This window comes from Pelecanus crispus, unplaced genomic scaffold (genome assembly GCF_030463565.1).
Source record: "Pelecanus crispus isolate bPelCri1 unplaced genomic scaffold, bPelCri1.pri SCAFFOLD_150, whole genome shotgun sequence".
In the NCBI taxonomy this organism is placed as follows: domain Eukaryota; kingdom Metazoa; phylum Chordata; class Aves; order Pelecaniformes; family Pelecanidae; genus Pelecanus; species Pelecanus crispus.
The window spans coordinates 12,592-32,081 of record NW_027461266.1 but is presented as its reverse complement, the minus strand read 5'-3'; the positions used below and the strand labels follow the sequence as shown (position 1 = coordinate 32,081).

Genomic DNA, 19,490 nt, shown 5'->3' with positions numbered 1-19,490 from the left:
GGGAATCCAACTGGGATCGGGGGGATTGGGATTGGGATTGGGGGATCCGGAGCGGGATAGGGGGATCCAGAGTGGGATTGGGGGGATTTGGAGCAGGATCAGGGGATCCGGAGCGGGATCAGGGGGATTGGAATCGGGATTGGGGGATTGGGAGCGGGATTGGGGGGATTGGGAGCGGGATCAGGGGATCCGGAGCGGGATCAGGGGGATTGGAATGGGGATTGGGGGGATTGGGAGCGGGATCAGGGGATTCCAACCAGGATCAGGGGGATTGGGATCAGGATCGGGGGGATTGGGAGCAGGATTGGGGGATCCGAAGCGGGATTGGGGGGATTGGGAGCAGGATCAGGGGATCCGGAGCGGGATCAGGGGGATTGGAATGGGGATTGGGGGGATTGGGAGCGGGATCAGGGGATTCCAACCAGGATCGGGGGGATTGGGATCAGGATTGGGGGGATTGGGAGCGGGATTGGGGGGATTGGGAGCGGGATCGGGGGGATTGGGAATGGGATTGGGGGATCCAGAGTGGGATCGGGGGATTCCAACCGGGATTGGGGGATTGGGAGCAGGAGCGGGGGGATTCCAACTGGGATCAGGGGATTTGGAGCGGGATTGGGGGGATTCCAACCGGGACTGGGGGGATTGGGAGCGGGAGTGGGGGGATTCCAACCGGGATTGGGGGGATTGGGAGCGGGATGAGGGGGATCCGGGTCAGGATCGAGGGATTGGGATCAGGATTGGGGGGGGGGATCCCAACCGGGATTGGGATTGGGAGGAGCACAACCGGGATCAGAGGGATTGGGAGTGGGACTGGGGGGATCCCAACCAGGATTGGGGGATTGGGATGGGGATCAGCCAGATTGGGATCGGGATTGGGCGGGGAGCTCAACCGGGATCAGGGGGATTGGGATCGGGAGGATCCCAACCAGGATCAGGGGGATTGGGATCGGGATCAGAGGTCTTGGGATTGGGGAAATCCCAACTGGGATTGGGGGGATTGGGATCGGGACTGGGGGGGGAGCCCATCCGGGATCAGGGGGATTGGGATTGGGGAGATCCCAACCGGGATCAGGGGGATTGGGATCGGGGGGATCCCAAATGGGCTGAGAGGGATTGGGATCGGGATGAGGGGGCTTGGGATTGGGGAGATCCCAACCGGGATCGGGGGAATTGGGAGCGGGATCGGGGGAATTGGGAGTGGGATTGGGGGGATTGGGAGCGGGATCGGGGGAATTGGGAGCGGGATTGGGGGGATTGGGAGTGGGATTTGGGGGAATTCAACCAGGATTGGGCGAATTGGGATTGGGATCAGGATTGGGCGGGGAGCCCAACCAGGATCAGGGGGATTGGGATCGGGGGGATCCCAACCGGGCTCAGAGAGATTGGGATCGGGATCAGGGGCCTTGGGATTGGGGAGATCCCAACCGGGATCGGGGGGACTGGGATCGGGATCAGGGGAATGGGATTGGGACTGGGGGGAGCCCAACCGGGATTGGGGGGATTGGGATCGGGATCAGGGGCCTTGGGATTGGGGAGATCCCAACTGGGATCGGGGAGACTGGGATCGGGATCGGGGGAATGGGATTGGGATTGGGGGGAGCCCAACCGGGATTGGGGGGATTGGGATCAGGACGGGGGGGATTGCAGGGATCTGGGGAGCAAAAGACCCCGTTGGGATTGGGATCGGGATCAGGGGGATCCCACCTGGGATCGGGATGAATGGGATCGGGATCAGGGGGATTGGGATCGGGACTGGGGGGGATTGCAGGGATCTGGGGAGCAAAAGATCCTGTTGGGATCGGGATTGGGATGGGGATCAGGGGGACGCTGACCGGAATGGGGGGGATTGCAGGGATCCAGGGAATAAAACATCCCCTTGGGATTGGGGGGATTGGGATCAGGATTGGGGGGATCCCAATGGGGATTGGGGGGCTTGCAGGAATCTGGGCGCCAAAGACCCCGTTGGGATCGGGATCGCGGGGGATTGGGAGGAAGATTGCGGGGATCCCAATCGGGATGGGGATGAATGGGATTGGGATGAGGGGGATCCGGATGGGGAGGATCCAGGTCAGGACTGAAAGGATCTCAACTGGGATCGGGATGAATGGGTCGGCATCAAGGGGATCCAGATGGGGATCGGGGGATCCCAACCAGGATCCGGGGATTACAGGGATCCAGGAAGCAAAAGAAGGGCCCTGCCCCACATCCCTGGGCTGTGCTAGCCACAAGCAGGATCGATATTAGCCAGCAAAGCCCAGCCTAGAGCCCTGCTAGCCACTCTCAGCATCGATATTAGCCAGCAAAGCACAGCCTAGAGCCCTGCTAGCCACGCTCAGCATCGATATTAGCCAGCAAAGCCCAGCCTAGAGCCCTGCTAGCCATGCTCAGCATCGATATTAGCCAGCAAAGCCCAGCCTAGAGCCCTGCTAGCCATGCTCAGCATCGATATTAGCCAGCAAAGCACAGCCTAGAGCCCTGCTAGCCACGCTCAGCATCGATATTAGCCAGCAAAGCCCAGCCTAGAGCCCTGCTAGCCACGCTCAGCATCGGTATTAGCCAGCAAAGCCCAGCCTAGAGCCCTGCTAGCCACGCTCAGCATCGATATTAGCCAGCAAAGCACAGCCTAGAGCCCTGCTAGCCACGCTCAGCATCAGTATTAGCCAGCAAAGCCCAGCCTAGAGCCCTGCTAGCCACGCTCAGCATCGATATTAGCCAGCAAAGCCCAGCCTAGAGCCCTGCTAGCCATGCTCAGCATTGATATTAGCCAGCAAAGCCCAGCCTAGAGCCCTGCTAGCCACGCTCAGCATCGATATTAGCCAGCAAAGCCCAGCCTAGAGCCCTGCTAGCCACGCTCAGCATCGATATTAGCCAGCAAAGCACAGCCTAGAGCCCTGCTAGCCACGCTCAGCATCGATATTAGCCAGCAAAGCACAGCCTAGAGCCCTGCTAGCCACGCTCAGCATCGATATTAGCCAGCAAAGCACAGCCTAGAGCCCTGCTAGCCACGCTCAGCATCGATATTAGCCAGCAAAGCCCAGCCTAGAGCCCTGCTAGCCACGCTCAGCATCGATATTAGCCAGCAAAGCACAGCCTAGAGCCCTGCTAGCCATGCTCAGCATTGATATTAGCCAGCAAAGCCCAGCCTAGAGCCCTGCTAGCCATGCTCAGCATCGGTATTAGCCAGCAAAGCCCAGCCTAGAGCCCTGCTAGCCACGCTCAGCATCGATATTAGCCAGCAAAGCACAGCCTAGAGCCCTGCTAGCCACGCTCAGCATCGATATTAGCCAGCAAAGCCCAGCCTAGAGCCCTGCTAGCCACGCTCAGCATTGGTATTAGCCAGCAAAGCCCAGCCTAGAGCCCTGCTAGCCACGCTCAGCATCGATATTAGCCAGCAAAGCACAGCCTAGAGCCCTGCTAGCCATGCTCAGCATTGATATTAGCCAGCAAAGCACAGCCTAGAGCCCTGCTAGCCACGCTCAGCATCGATATTAGCCAGCAAAGCCCAGCCTAGAGCCCTGCTAGCCACGCTCAGCATCGATATTAGCCAGCAAAGCACAGCCTAGAGCCCTGCTAGCCACGCTCAGCATCGATATTAGCCAGCAAAGCCCAGCCTAGAGCCCTGCTAGCCACGCTCAGCATTGGTATTAGCCAGCAAAGCCCAGCCTAGAGCCCTGCTAGCCACGCTCAGCATTGATATTAGCCAGCAAAGCCCAGCCTAGAGCCCTGCTAGCCATGCTCAGCATTGATATTAGCCAGCAAAGCCCAGCCTAGAGCCATGCTAGCCACAAGCGGGATCGATATTAGCCAGCAAAGCCCAGCCTAGAGCCCTGCTAGCCACGCTCAGCATCGATATTAGCCAGCAAAGCACAGCCTAGAGCCCTGCTAGCCACGCTCAGCATCGATATTAGCCAGCAAAGCACAGCCTAGAGCCCTGCTAGCCACGCTCAGCATCGATATTAGCCAGCAAAGCACAGCCTAGAGCCCTGCTAGCCACGCTCAGCATCGATATTAGCCAGCAAAGCACAGCCTAGAGCCCTGCTAGCCACGCTCAGCATCGATATTAGCCAGCAAAGCCCAGCCTAGAGCCCTGCTAGCCACGCTCAGCATCGATATTAGCCAGCAAAGCACAGCCTAGAGCCATGCTAGCCACGCTCAGCATCGATATTAGCCAGCAAAGCACAGCCTAGAGCCCTGCTAGCCACGCTCAGCATCGATATTAGCCAGCAAAGCACAGCCTAGAGCCCTGCTAGCCACGCTCAGCATCGATATTAGCCAGCAAAGCCCAGCCTAGAGCCCTGCTAGCCACGCTCAGCATCGATATTAGCCAGCAAAGCCCAGCCTAGAGCCCTGCTAGCCATGCTCAGCATTGATATTAGCCAGCAAAGCCCAGCCTAGAGCCATGCTAGCCACAAGCGGGATCGATATTAGCCAGCAAAGCCCAGCCTAGAGCCCTGCTAGCCACGCTCAGCATCGATATTAGCCAGCAAAGCACAGCCTAGAGCCCTGCTAGCCATGCTCAGCATTGATATTAGCCAGCAAAGCCCAGCCTAGAGCCCTGCTAGCCATGCTCAGCATCGGTATTAGCCAGCAAAGCCCAGCCTAGAGCCCTGCTAGCCACGCTCAGCATCGATATTAGCCAGCAAAGCACAGCCTAGAGCCCTGCTAGCCACGCTCAGCATCGATATTAGCCAGCAAAGCCCAGCCTAGAGCCCTGCTAGCCACGCTCAGCATTGGTATTAGCCAGCAAAGCCCAGCCTAGAGCCCTGCTAGCCACGCTCAGCATCGATATTAGCCAGCAAAGCACAGCCTAGAGCCCTGCTAGCCATGCTCAGCATTGATATTAGCCAGCAAAGCACAGCCTAGAGCCCTGCTAGCCACGCTCAGCATCGATATTAGCCAGCAAAGCCCAGCCTAGAGCCCTGCTAGCCACGCTCAGCATCGATATTAGCCAGCAAAGCACAGCCTAGAGCCCTGCTAGCCACGCTCAGCATCGATATTAGCCAGCAAAGCCCAGCCTAGAGCCCTGCTAGCCACGCTCAGCATCGATATTAGCCAGCAAAGCACAGCCTAGAGCCCTGCTAGCCACGCTCAGCATTGATATTAGCCAGCAAAGCCCAGCCTAGAGCCCTGCTAGCCATGCTCAGCATTGATATTAGCCAGCAAAGCCCAGCCTAGAGCCATGCTAGCCACAAGCGGGATCGATATTAGCCAGCAAAGCCCAGCCTAGAGCCCTGCTAGCCACGCTCAGCATCGATATTAGCCAGCAAAGCACAGCCTAGAGCCCTGCTAGCCACGCTCAGCATCGATATTAGCCAGCAAAGCACAGCCTAGAGCCCTGCTAGCCACGCTCAGCATCGATATTAGCCAGCAAAGCACAGCCTAGAGCCCTGCTAGCCACGCTCAGCATCGATATTAGCCAGCAAAGCACAGCCTAGAGCCCTGCTAGCCACGCTCAGCATCGATATTAGCCAGCAAAGCCCAGCCTAGAGCCCTGCTAGCCACGCTCAGCATCGATATTAGCCAGCAAAGCACAGCCTAGAGCCATGCTAGCCACGCTCAGCATCGATATTAGCCAGCAAAGCACAGCCTAGAGCCCTGCTAGCCACGCTCAGCATCGATATTAGCCAGCAAAGCACAGCCTAGAGCCCTGCTAGCCACGCTCAGCATCGATATTAGCCAGCAAAGCCCAGCCTAGAGCCCTGCTAGCCACGCTCAGCATCGATATTAGCCAGCAAAGCCCAGCCTAGAGCCCTGCTAGCCATGCTCAGCATTGATATTAGCCAGCAAAGCCCAGCCTAGAGCCATGCTAGCCACAAGCGGGATCGATATTAGCCAGCAAAGCCCAGCCTAGAGCCCTGCTAGCCACGCTCAGCATCGATATTAGCCAGCAAAGCACAGCCTAGAGCCCTGCTAGCCACGCTCAGCATTGATATTAGCCAGCAAAGCACAGCCTAGAGCCCTGCTAGCCACGCTCAGCATCGATATTAGCCAGCAAAGCACAGCCTAGAGCCCTGCTAGCCACGCTCAGCATCGATATTAGCCAGCAAAGCACAGCCTAGAGCCCTGCTAGCCACGCTCAGCATCGATATTAGCCAGCAAAGCACAGCCTAGAGCCCTGCTAGCCACGCTCAGCATCGATATTAGCCAGCAAAGCACAGCCTAGAGCCATGCTAGCCACGCTCAGCATCGATATTAGCCAGCAAAACTCAGCCTAGAGCCCTGCTAGCCACGCTCAGCATCGATATTAGCCAGCAAAGCACAGCCTAGAGCCCTGCTAGCCACGCTCAGCATCGATATTAGCCAGCAAAGCACAGCCTAGAGCCCTGCTAGCCACGCTCAGCATCGATATTAGCCAGCAAAGCACAGCCTAGAGCCCTGCTAGCCACGCTCAGCATCGATATTAGCCAGCAAAGCACAGCCTAGAGCCCTGCTAGCCACGCTCAGCATCGATATTAGCCAGCAAAGCCCAGCCTAGAGCCCTGCTAGCCATGCTCAGCATCGATATTAGCCAGCAAAGCCCAGCCTAGAGCCCTGCTAGCCACGCTCAGCATCGATATTAGCCAGCAAAGCCCAGCCTAGAGCCCTGCTAGCCACGCTCAGCATTGATATTAGCCAGCAAAGCACAGCCTAGAGCCCTGCTAGCCACGCTCAGCATCGATATTAGCCAGCAAAGCCCAGCCTAGAGCCCTGCTAGCCACGCTCAGCATCGATATTAGCCAGCAAAGCCCAGCCTAGAGCCCTGCTAGCCACGCTCAGCATTGATATTAGCCAGCAAAGCCCAGCCTAGAGCCCTGCTAGCCACGCTCAGCATCGGTATTAGCCAGCAAAGCCCAGCCTAGAGCCCTGCTAGCCACGCTCAGCATCGATATTAGCCAGCAAAGCCCAGCCTAGAGCCGTGCTAGCCACGCTCAGCATCGATATTAGGCAGCAAAGCCCAGCCTAGAGCCCTGCTAGCCACGCTCAGCATTGATATTAGCCAGCAAAGCCCAGCCTAGAGCCCTGCTAGCCACGCTCAGCATCGATATTAGCCAGCAAAGCCCAGCCTAGAGCCGTGCTAGCCACGCTCAGCATCGATATTAGGCAGCAAAGCCCAGCCTAGAGCCCTGCTAGCCACGCTCAGCATTGATATTAGCCAGCAAAGCCCAGCCTAGAGCCCTGCTAGCCACAAGCGGGATCGATATTAGCCAGCAAAGCCCAGCCTAGAGCCCTGCTAGCCATGCTCAGCATCGATATTAGCCAGCAAAGCCCAGCCTAGAGCCGTGCTAGCCACGCTCAGCATCGATATTAGCCAGCAAAGCCCAGCCTAGAGCCCTGCTAGCCACGCTCAGCATTGATATTAGGCAGCAAAGCCCAGCCTAGAGCCCTGCTAGCCATGCTCAGCATCGATATTAGCCAGCAAAGCCCAGCCTAGAGCCCTGCTAGCCATGCTCAGCATCGATATTAGCCAGCAAAGCCCAGCCTAGAGCCCTGCTAGCCACGCTCAGCATTGATATTAGCCAGCAAAGCCCAGCCTAGAGCCCTGCTAGCCACGCTCAGCATTGATATTAGCCAGCAAAGCCCGGCTTTGAGCCGTGCAAGCCAAGCTCAACCTAATCTTCTCTAGGAAACCCCCTGAGCCGTGCAAGCCACGCTCATCTCAAGCCCATCTAGGAAAGCCCGGCTTTGAGCCACACAAGCCAAGCTTGGCTTTAATCTTCTCTAGGAAAACCCCTGAGCCGTGCAGGTCACGCTTGGCTTCAAGCCCGTCGAGAAAAGTGCGGCTTTGAGCCGTGCGAGCCAAGCTCAGCCTTAATTTTCTCTAGGAAAATCCTTGAGCCGAGCAAGCCAAGGTTGGCTTAATCTTCTCTAGAAAAGCCCGGCTTTGAGCTGTGCAGGTGGTGCTGAGTTTAAGCCTGCCTAGGAAAGCCTGGCTTTGAGCCGTGCGAGCCAAGCTCAGCTTAATCTTCTCTAGGAAAGCCTTGAGCCGTGCGAGCCAAGCTCAGCTTAATTTTCTCTAGGAAAATCCTTGAGCCGTGCGAGCCAAGCTCGGCTTAATTTTCTCTAGGAAAATCCTTGAGCCGTGCGAGCCAAGCTCAGCTTAATCTTCTCTAGGAAAATCCTTGAGCCGTGCGAGCGAAGCTCAGCTTAATCTTCTCTAGGAAAGCCTTGAGCCGTGCGAGCCAAGCTTGGCTGAATCTTCTCGAGAAAAGCCGGGCTTTGAGCCGTGCGAGCCAAGCTCAGCATTGATCTTCTCTAGGAAAACCCCTGAGCTGTGCAAGTCACGCTTGGCTTCAAGCCTGTCGAGAAAAGCCGGGCTTTGTGCCGTGCAGGTGGTGCTGAGCTTTAAGCCCGTCTAGGAAAGCCCGGCTTTGAGCCGTGCGAACCAAGCTTGGCTTTAATCTTCTCCAGGAAAATCCTTGAGCTGTGCAAATCATGCTCGGCTTTAAGCCTATCTAGGAAAGCCTGGCTTTGCACTGTGCAAGCCAAGCTCGGCTTAATCTTCTCTAGGAAAATCCTTGAGCCGTGCGAGCCAAGCTCGGCTTAATTTTCTCTAGGAAAATCCTTGAGCCGTGTGAGCCAAGCTCAGCTTAATTTTCTCTAGGAAAATCCTTGAGCCGTGCGAGCCAAGCTCAGCTTAATTTTCTCTAGGAAAATCCTTGAGCCATGCGAGCCAAGCTCGGCTTAATTTTCTCTAGGAAAATCCTTGAGCCGTGCAAGCCAAGCTCGGCTTCAAGCCCGTCTAGGAAAACCTGGCTTTGAGCCATGCAAGCCAAGCTCAGCCTTAATCTTCTTGAGAAAAGCCTGGCTTTGAGCCGTGCAAGCCAAGCTCGGCTTAATCTTCTCTAGGAAAATCCTTGAGCCGTGCAAGCCAAGCTCGGCTTAATCTTCTCTAGGAAAATCCTTGAGCCGTGCAAGCCAAGCTCGGCTTAATCTTCTCTAGGAAAATCCTTGAGCCGTGCAAGCCAAGCTCGGCTTAATGTTCTCGAGAAAAGCCGGGCTTTGAGCCGTGCGAGCCAAGCTCAGCCTTAATCTTCTCTAGAAAACCCCTGAGCCGTGCGAGCCACGCTCGCCTTCAAGCCCGTCGAGAAAAGCCGGGCTTCGAGCTTTGCTCTTGACGCTCAGCCTTGCCTCCTTCCAGCAAAGCCGAGCTTAAGCCCCGCTTAACTTTTAGCTTGCGCCAGCAGCCCCCCCCGAGCCCTCCCGGCAGCACCCCAAAGCGTTTTCACCCCCCCCCCCAAAAAAAAAAAAGCAGAGGTGACCCCCAAAAGTGATTTGAGGTGGGGGGGGGAGACCCCTAAGCCCGAGCCTAAGCCCCCGCTTTGCCGAGCCACTCACCGGCGGAGCCGTCACCGAAATGGGGGGCGCGGGGTGGGGGTGATCCCCACGGAATATGGGCGCGCCGTGACGTCAGAGGCGGCGGCGGCGGGGACGCCTCGGGTTTTTTTTTGGGGGGCGAGAAACCCGTCTGGGAGGAAATTCTCTCGGCCCGGTGAACTTCCCCTTCTGGCGGCGACCTTTTCCCCCCGGCGCTTTCACATCATTTTTTTTTTTTTCTTTTTTTCGGGGAGGTCGCTTCCCCCCCGCCTCGCCGAGACCTTTGGGGCCACCGGTTGCCCGAGAAAGGGGGGTCCACGCCCCCCCCCAAAAAAAATTCCCAATCCCACCAACCTTGGCTTCGTCTTTTTGGCAGTCTCAGCCCACGGTCCCACCGTCTACCCCTTGATGGGCTGCTGCGGCGACTGCAAGGGCAACGTCACCTTGGGCTGCTTGGTCAGCGACTTCTTCCCCGAACCCGTCACCGTCTCCTGGGTCTCCCAAACGCCGGCAGATGTTGAGACCTTCCCGGCCGTGCAAGGGAGCGACAGCTACTACAGCCTCAGCACCCAGCTCACCCTCCCCGCCCGCAACTTGAAGGGCAACAGCTTCCAGTGCACGGTCAACTACGGCAGCAACAGCAACCCCATCACCGAGGTCATCAATGGTGAGGAAGGGCAACGGGGAGATGCTCCCGGGGTCGCACAATGGCTTGGGGGACACCTCGATGGGTTTGGTGTTCCACCTGGCATTGAGCAACGTCTTGGTGGACACCTCAATGGGCTTGGCATTGCTCCTGGCCTTGCACAACGTCTTGGTGGACACCTTGATGGGCTTGGTGTTCCACCTGGCATTGAGCAACGTCTTGGTGGACACCTCAATGGGCTTGGCATTGCTCCTGGCCTTGCACAACGTCTTGGTGGACACCTTGATGGGCTTGGTGTTCCACCCGGCCTTGCACAACGTCTTGGTGGACACCTCGATGGGCTTGGTGTTCCACCTGGCATTGAGCAACATCTTGGTGGACACCTCGATGGGCTCGGTGTCGCTGCCAGCCTTGCGTGACAGCTTGCTGGACACCTCGATGGTTTGGTGTTCCACCTGGCATTGAGCAATGTCTTGGTGGACACCTAGATGGGCTCGACATTGCTACCAGCCTTGCACAACGTCTTGGTGGACACCTTAATGGGCTCGGTGTTCCACTTGGCCTTGCATGACATCTTGGTGGATCTCTAAATGACTCGGCATCACTCCCAGCCTCACGTGATGTCTTGGTCAACTAGGTAACGACATCTGCTGCCTTATCCCCACGGTGGAGGTCAAGCTCCTGAGCGACGTGAACAAGTACGAGAAGGAGAATAAGGTCCTGCTGATGTGCCTCATCGAGGGGGTGAAAGCCGGCCAAGCCCAAGTGCAATGGCTGCAGAACCACGAGGTGGCGAACCTCAACCCGGTGAACTCCGCCTGCACCCAGTGCGCCGATAACAAGGCCGCCTTCATCAGCCAGGTCAACGTCAGCCGGCAGAGCTGGGACCTGGGGGCCGAGTTCTCCTGCAAGGTCACCCACCCGGCGCTGAAGCAGCCGGCCGTCTACAACATCAGCACCTTCTGCAAAGGTGAGGGTGAGGAAGCCGCCGGGGGCGGGGGAGGATGGTCTGTTGGCTCCGTAGAGGGCGCGGGTTGGACGGTTGCGGCGCAGAGCTGTGGGCGGGTGGCTGGTTGGTTGAGCGGGAGGCCGGTTGGTTGGTTGGAGGAGGTAGAGGTGGACGGTTGGGATTGGTTGGAGAACGTCGAGGTGGACGGTTGGAGAACGTAGAGATGGAAGGTTGGGATTGGCTGGAGAATGTCGAGGTGGAGGGTTGGGATTGGTTGGAGAACGTCGAGGTGGACGGTTGGAGAACGTAGAGATGGAAGGTTGGGATTGGCTGGAGAATGTCGAGGTGGAGGGTTGGGATTGGTTGGAGAACGCAGAGATGGTTGGGATTGGCTGGAGAACGTAGAGATGGACGGTTAGGATTGGTTGGAGAACATACAGATGGTTTGTTGGGATTGGTTGGAGAACGTTGCGATGGTTGGGATTGGCTGGAGAACGTCGAGGTGGACAGTTGGGATTGGTTGGAGAACGTCAAGATGGTTGGGATTGGTTGGAGAACGTAGATGTGGATGGTTGGAGAACATTGAGGTGGACGGTTGGGATTGGTTGGAGAACGTAGAGATGGTTTGGGTTGGTTGGAGAACATCGAGGTGGACGGTTGGGATCAGTTGGAGACCGTCGAGGTGGACGGTTGGGAGGAAGGGATGGACGGTGAGCAGGCGGTTGAAGGACAGAGAGATGGCGAGGTCGCTGGACCCGCCGGCCGGCCGGCTGCTTGAGACGGACGGACGGACGGACGGGCGCGGCTCGTCCCACCCTGCCGCCAAGGCGCCCGCCGAGCCCCGCGAGCTGAAGGCTGCTCCCCACCCCAGATACCCAAAAGGTGGAGGTCACCCTCCTCCCGCCGACCTTGGAGGAGCTCTACCTCACCCAAAACGCCAGCGTCACCTGCGTGGTCACCAACGTGAAATCCAGCGAGGACGTGAAATTCGCCTGGAGCCGGGATAGCGGCAGAGCCTTGGATGTGACAAAGGGGACGCCGGAGAAGTTGGAGAACGGTCTCTACCGCCTCACCAGCACCTTGAAGATCTGCGCCGAAGAGTGGAACTCCGGCGAGACGTTCTCCTGCAGTGTCACCATCCCCGAGATCGACCAGACCATCAAAAAATCTATTAAGAAAGACATAGGTAGGCGCCCGCCCCTTCTCTCCCGCCCCCCAAATCCCACCCTCCGAGTCCCGCGGGGGGCGGAGGGTCTCCTTCCGACGTGACGTCCACCGAGAAGCTCGGTGGAAAGGGAGACAGCGGGGTTACGGCAAGGGAAGAGCAGTTTTGGGCAAGTGGAAGGAAGCAGCTGGCTGGAAAAGTCGAGTCTACTGGGCTAGTCTACTGGGAGAGTCTACTGGAAGAGGTTAGCCAACTGGAAGGGTCTAGCCGGAGAGCCTGGGGCTACTGGGAGAGTCAACCTGGCCGGCTTGTTGGAAGGCTTTGGTCTACTGGAAGAGGTTAGCCAACTGGAAGGGTCTTCTCCGCTGGAGAAGTCAACTGGGAGGGTCTACTGGAAGAGGTTAACCAACTGGAAGGGTGTACTGGAAGAGGTTAGCCAATGGGAAGGGTCTACTGGAAGAGGTTAACCAACTGGAAGGGTCTACTGGAAGAGGTTAGCCAACTGGGAGGGTCTTCACACTGGAGAGGTCAACTGGGAGGGTCTACTGGAAGAGTTTAGCCAACTGGAAGGGTCTACTGGAAGAGGTTAGCCAACTGGAAGGGTCTTCTCCGCTGGAGAGGTCACTGGAAGGGTCTACTGGAAAAGTTTAGCCAACAGGAAGGGTCTACTGGAAGAGGTTAGCCAACTAGAAGAGGTTAGCCAACTGGAAGGGTCTTCTCCACTGGAGAAGTCAGCTGGGAGGGTCTACCGGAAGACTTTAGCCAACGGGAAGGGTCTACTGGAAGAGGTTAGCCTACTGGAAGAGGTTAGCCAACTGGAAGGGTCTAGCCTACTGGAAGAGGTTAGCCAACTGGAAGAGGTTAGCCAACTAGAAGAGGTTAGCCAACTGGAAGAGGTTAGCCTACTGGAAGGGTCTAGCCTACCGGAAGAGATTAGCCAACTGGAAGGGTCTAGCCTACTGGAAGAGGTTAGCCAACTGGAAGAGGTTAGCCAACTGGAAGGGTCTAGCCTACTGGAAGAGGTTAGCCAACTGGAAGAGGTTAGCCAACTGGAAGGGTCTAGCCTACTGGAAGAGGTTAGCCAACTGGAAGAGGTTAGCCAACTGGAAGGGTCTAGCCTACTGGAAGAGGTTAGCCAACTGGAAGAGGTTAGCCAACTGGAAGGGTCTAGCCTACTGGAAGAGGTTAGCCAACTGGAAGAGGTTAGCCAACTGGAAGGGTCTAGCCTACTGGGAGGGCCAGCTGGGCCAACCGACTGGAGGACGCCAGCCCGCCGGGCGAGCCCTGTCCTTCCCCCCCGCCCTTGACCTTGTCTTTGCGCCCGCCCCGCAGACGTCTCCGTGCAGGCGCCGTCCGTCTACGTCTTCCCCCCGCCGGCTGAGGAGTTGGCGCGTCAGGAAATGGCCACCTTGACCTGTTTGGCGTTGGGTTTCCGTCCTCGGGACATCTTGGTGACCTGGACCCAAGAAGACCGTCCGGTTGCTGCCAGCAGCTACTCCACCTTCGGTCCGCAGCAAGACGGGAACACCTTCACGGTCTACAGCAAGTTGAGCGTGCCGGCGGCCGATTGGCAACGGGGCGACTACTTCTCCTGCGTGGTGGGCCACGACGGCTTCGCCATGAAGTTCGTGCAGAAGACCTTGGACAAGAGCATCGGTAAACCCAACAACGTCAACGTCTCGGTGGTCCTCGCCGACGCCGACGTCACCTGCTACTGAGCTTGACGGGGAGTCGAGGGGGAGGTTGAGGGGCGGGGGGGGGGGGGGCGCGGCGGGGGCTGTAATTCCGCATCCGAATAAAAAAAAAAAACCAACCAAAAACCACTGAATTCCAGAAAAAAAAAAAAAGACCAAAAAAACTCGACCAAAAAAACCCAAACTCAAAAAAAAAAAACCAACCCCCCCGAAACCGCCGTAAAAAAAAAACCCCGCCAAACCGAACCCGTATCGCGACGCAACGTGCCGACGCCGGTCTCGGTTGGGGTCGTCTTCGCCGGGCGCGGGTCGTCCCGCCAAAAAAGCCAAAATTAAGGTCGAGGCGAAGGGAGTTGGGAGACGCCGGCAATGCCGGGAAGTCTTCTCGGCTCCGTTGAGTGATGCTCAAAGGCGGGAAGGCCAAGGTCGGTGGGTGGGGCACCCGCCCAGCCGCTCGCCGGGTTGGCCAACGCGGCGGGACAGGCGCCATTTTGCAAACCACGCCTTTTCCGGCTCCCGGCTTCCGGCTGCGGGAAATTCCCCGCCTAAGCCGGCGGTTTTTTTCGCCGTAATAATCAACAGAACGCGCCCGCCGGCGAGCTTCGACGAGAAAGACCGCGGTTCCGCCGTCGCTTCCGGCATTTTCCTTGGCGCCATTGTGAGGGGGATTGGGTAAAAAATGGGTGGAAAAATGTTTTTTTTTGTTTTTTTTTTGCCGTGGGCGCCAAAAATCCTCGGGGCCCCTTTGCTTTCCAGCAGGGTTTTGGGCAAGGATTGGGGAGAAAATGGGGGAAAATCGGGTTTTTTCGCCGCATTCCATGAAAATTCTTGCAGCCTCTTGGCTCACGGCAAGGTTTTTGGAGAAGGATTGGGTAGAAAATGGGTGGAAAAGGGGTGAAAATGGGGATTTTTGCTGCATAAACCGAAAATCCTCATGGCCCTTTGACTCCTAGTAGGGTTTTGCACCAGGATAGGGTAGAAAATGGGTAGAAAATGGATGAAAATGGGTGAAAATGGGGATTTTTACTGCACGCACCAAAAATCCTCAAGGCCCTCTGGCTCGCAGAAGGGTTTTGCACCAGGATAGGGTAGAAAATGGGTGGAAAATGGGGGAAAACGGGGTTTTTCTGCCGCACGCACCAAAAATCCTCGTGGCCCTTTGACCCTTAGTAGGGTTTTGCACCAGGATTGGGTAGAAAATGGGTGGAAAAGGGGTGAAAATGGGGATTTTTGCTGCATGAACTGAAAATCCTCATGGTCCTTTGACTCTCAGCAGGATTTTGCACCAGGATAGGGTAGAAAATGGGTGAAAATGGGGATTTTTGCAGCATAAACCAAAAATTCTCATGGCCCTTTGGCTCTCAGCAGGGTTTGGCACAAGGATTGGGTAGAAAATGGGTGGAAAAGGGGTGAAAACTGGTTTTTTTGCCGCACGCACCAAAAATCTCCATGGCCCTTTGGCTCTCGGCAGGGTTTTGCACCAGGATAGGGTAGAAAATGGGTGGAAAAGGGGGGAAAATGGAATTTTTTGCCGCATACACCAAAATTCCTCAAGGCCCTTTGGCTCTCAGTGGGGTTTTACACCAGGATAGGGTAGAAAATGGGTGGAAAATGGGTAAAAATGGGGATTTTTTGCTGCTTGCACTGAAAATCTCCATGGCCCTTTGACTCCTAGTAGGGTTTTGCACCAGGATTGGGTAGAAAATGGGTGGAAAAGGTGTGAAAACAGGTGAAAATGGGTTTTGTTGCTGCAGGCACCAAAAATTTCCATGGCCCTTTGACTCCTAGTAGGGATTTGCACCAGGATAGGGTAGAAAATGGATGGAAAAGGGGTGAAAATGTTTTTTTTTTGCCACACACATCAATAATCCTCATGGCCCTTTGGCTCTCGGCAGGGTTTTGCACCAAGATAGGGTAGAAAATGGGTGGAAAAGGGGGGAAAATGGAATTTTTTGCCGCATACACCAAAATTCCTCTAGGCCCTTTGGCTCTCAGTGGGGTTTTACACCAGGATAGGGTAGAAAATGGGTGGAAAATGGGTAAAAATGGGGATTTTTTGCTGCTTGCACTGAAAATCTCCATGGCCCTTTGACTCCTAGTAGGGTTTTGCACCAGGATTGGGTAGAAAATGGGTGGAAAAGGTGTGAAAACAGGTGAAAATGGGTTTTGTTGCTGCAGGCACCAAAAAATTTCCATGGCCCTTTGACTCCTAGTAGGGATTTGCACCAGGATAGGGTAGAAAATGGATGGAAAAGGGGTGAAAATGTTTTTTTTTGCCACACACATCAATAATCCTCATGGCCCTTTGGCTCTCGGCAGGGTTTTGCACCAGGATAGGGTAGAAAATGGGTGGAAAAGGGGGGAAAATGTTTTTTTTTTTCTGCTTGCACCAAAATTCCTCAAGTCCCTTTGGCTCTCAGCAGGGTTTTGCACAAGGATTGGGTAGAAAATGGGTGGAAAAGGGGTGAAAATGGGGATTTTTGCTGCATAAACCGAAAATCCTCGTGGCCCTTTGACTCCTAGTAGGGTTTTTGCACCAGGATTGTGAAGAAAATGGGTAGAAAATGGGGTTTTTTGCTGCTTGCACTGAAAATCTCCATGGCCCTTTGACTCCTAGTAGGGTTTTGCACAAGGATAGGGTGGAAAATGGGTGGAAAAGGGGTGAAAATGGGGATTTTTGCTGCATAAACCGAAAAATCTTGTGGCCCTTTGACTCCCAGTAGGATTTGGCACCAGAATAAGGTGGAAAATGGGTGGAAAATGGGTGAAAATGGGGATTTTTGCTGCATAAACCGAAAATCCTCGTGGCCCTTTGGCTCTCAGCAGGGTTTTGAACAAGGATTGTGTAGAAAATGGGTGGAAAATGTTTTTTTTTTTTTGCTTGCACCAAAAATCCTCATGGCCCTTTGACTCCTAGTAGGGTTTTGCACCAGGATTAGGTGGAAAATGGGTGGAAAATGGGTGAAAATGGGGATTTTTGCTGCATAAACCGAAAATCCTCGTGGCCCTTTGACTCCTAGTAGGGTTTTTGCACCAGGATTGGGTGGAAAACGGGTGGAAAAGGGTTTTTTTTGCTGCTTGCACTGAAAATCTCCATGGCCCTTTGACTCTTAGTAGGGTTTTGCACCAGGATAGGGTAGAAAATGGGTGGAAAAGGGGTGAAAATGGGGATTTTTGCTGCATAAACTGAAAATCCTCGTGGCCCTTTGACTCCTAGTAGGGTTTTTGCACCAGGATTGGGTGGAAAACGGGTGGAAAAGGGGTGAACCCCCTTTTTTTTGTTGCCGCACGCCCCAAAATTCCTCATCCCCCCCTCTCCTTGGGCGGTGGGTTTTCGGAGACGGGCCACCAAGGGCGCCTCCGCCGCCCACCCCCACGGCTGAAGCCTTCCTCTCGCCCTCCTCCTCCTCAGATAACGTCGTGGTGACGGTGGGCGAGGAGACGCAGCCCGAGCCGGAGGAAGACGTCACTGACCTCTGGACGGCCGTGACCTTCATCGTCCTCTTCCTCCTCAGCCTCTGCTACAGCACCGGCGTCACCCTCTTCAAGGTAACGGCGCGCGCCAGGGGCTGGGGGATGCGTAATTAAGGCCGATTAATTAAATCTCGCCCTCTCTCCCAGGTCCTGTGACGGCCGCAGAAGGGTGAAGACCCTCGTCTTCAGTTGTCCCCTCCTTTCCCCCGCCACGGCAGTGGGGCCCGGGGTGGTTGTATTTTATTTTATTTTTTTTTACATTCGAGGAATAAAATGAAGCTCAGCGCGTTTTCATCGGCTGGGGGGAAAAAAAAAAATCACCTTTTTCCACTGAAATGAGCCCATTTGCATGGGTGCGTCGCAGCCCGGTTGCCATCTGGCTGCGAAAAAAAACCCCGTTTTTGCCTGAAATGAACCCATTTTGCATCGGGGCGTCGCACCCCCATTGCCATCGACCTTCCAAAACCCCCATTTTTCCTCAAAATGAACCCATTTTGCGCTGGGGCGGTGCCCCAATTCCCCTCAAGCTCCCCAAACCCACCATTTTCTCCTGAAATGAACTCATTTTGCGCTGGCGCATCATCCCAATTCCCCTCAAGCTCCCAAAAAACCCCATTTTTCCCTGAAATAAACCCATTTTGTGTTGGGGGCGTCACCCCAAATTCTCATCAAGCTCCAAAAAAACCCGTTTTCCCCTGAAATAAACCCATTTTGCGTCGGGGTGTTGCACCCTGATTGCCATCAACCTTCCCAAAAATCCTTTTTTTCCTCGAAATGAACCCATTTTACATTGGCGCGGTGCCCCAATTCCCCTCAAGCTCCCAAACCCCACCATTTTCTCCTGAAATGAACCCATTTTGTGTTGGGGCGTCACCCCCATTCCCCTCAAGCTCCAAAAAAATCCCATTTTTGCTCAAAATGAACCCATTTTACGTCGGGGCATTGCCCCAATTGCCATCAACCTTCCAAAAAACCCCATTTTTCCTCGAAATGAACCCATTTTACACTGGCACATCACCCCAATTCCCCTCAAGCTCCCCCCAAAATCCCATTTTCCCTCAAAATGAACCCATTTTACGTTGCTGTGTCACCCCAAATGCCATCAACCTTCCAAAAAAACCCCATTTCCCCCTGAAATGAACCCATTTTGCATTGGGGCGATGCCCCAATTCCCCTCAAGCTCCAAAAAACCCCATTTTTCCTTCAAAATGAACCCATTTTACGTCAGCACGTCGCCCCAATTGCCATCAACCTTCCGAAAAACCCCATTTTCCCCTGAAATAAACCCATTTTACGTTGGCACGTCGCCCCAATTCCCCTGAAGCTCCAAAAAAATCCCATTTTCCCTCGAAATGAACCCATTTTACGTTGCTGTGTCACCCCAATTGCCATCAACCTTCCAAAAAACCCCATTATCCCCTGAAATAAACCCATTTTGCATTGGCACGTCGCCCCAATCCCCCTGAAGCTCCAAAAAAAACCCATTTTTCCCTCAAAATGAACCCATTTAACGTCGGCGTGTCGCCCCAATTGCCATCAACCTTCCAAAAAAACCCATTTTTCCTTCAAAATGAACCCATTTTGCGTTGGGGTGGTGCCCCAATTCCCCTCAAGCTCCAAAAAACCCCATTTTCCCCTGAAATGAACCCATTTTACGTTGGCACGTCGCCCCAATCCCCCTGAAGCTCCAAAAAAACCCCCATTTTTCCTCGAAATGAACCCATTTTACATTGGTGCATCGCCCCAATTCCCCTCAAGCTCCAAAAAAACCCCATTTTTCCTCGAAATGAACCCATTTTACATTGGCGCATCGCCCCAGTTGCCATCAACCTTCCAAAAACCCCCATTTTTCCTCGAAATGAACCCATTTTATGTTGCCGCATCACCCCAATTGCCATCAAACTCCAAAAAATTTATGCCCACCCCCCGCCAGCTCTTCACACAGCGCCTACGTGCCCAGAGGAACCCAAATTTCCCCTCGCGCTCGCCCGAAACCCCCAAATTCTGTTTACTCTAACCCCCTCGTTTCATTTCTCCTCTCTCTTTTCGGTTGGGGGGTGTTTTTTTGGGGCCGGTTGAGTCATTTTGGGAGCAGACGCCGGTTAAAACCGGAGCTTCCCCCCGGCGAGGGCGTGCTCGAGCTCGACCGCGACCATCTGGATTCGGGAGGGGAGGAACCAGATGCGTCCTGTTTGTCGAGGATGCGTTCCTCTCGCTCTGAGTCATCGCGTTGAGGAGGAAAAACAACAACAACAAAAAAAAAAAAAC

At 55.2% G+C, this 19,490-nt stretch overlaps 1 gene segment (V, D, J or C); it reads left to right on the top strand.

The window, feature by feature from the left end:
• The first annotated feature begins 1,124 nt into the window (after positions 1–1,124).
• LOC142596873 (Ig mu chain C region membrane-bound form-like) lies at positions 1,125–18,905 on the top strand. The segment is given in 8 exon segments: positions 1,125–1,318; positions 1,940–2,067; positions 9,671–9,961; positions 10,578–10,916; positions 11,761–12,075; positions 13,387–13,704; positions 17,134–17,299; positions 18,680–18,905. Coding segments are annotated over 8 exon segments (1,977 nt in total).
• Positions 18,906–19,490: the final 585 nt, after the last annotated feature.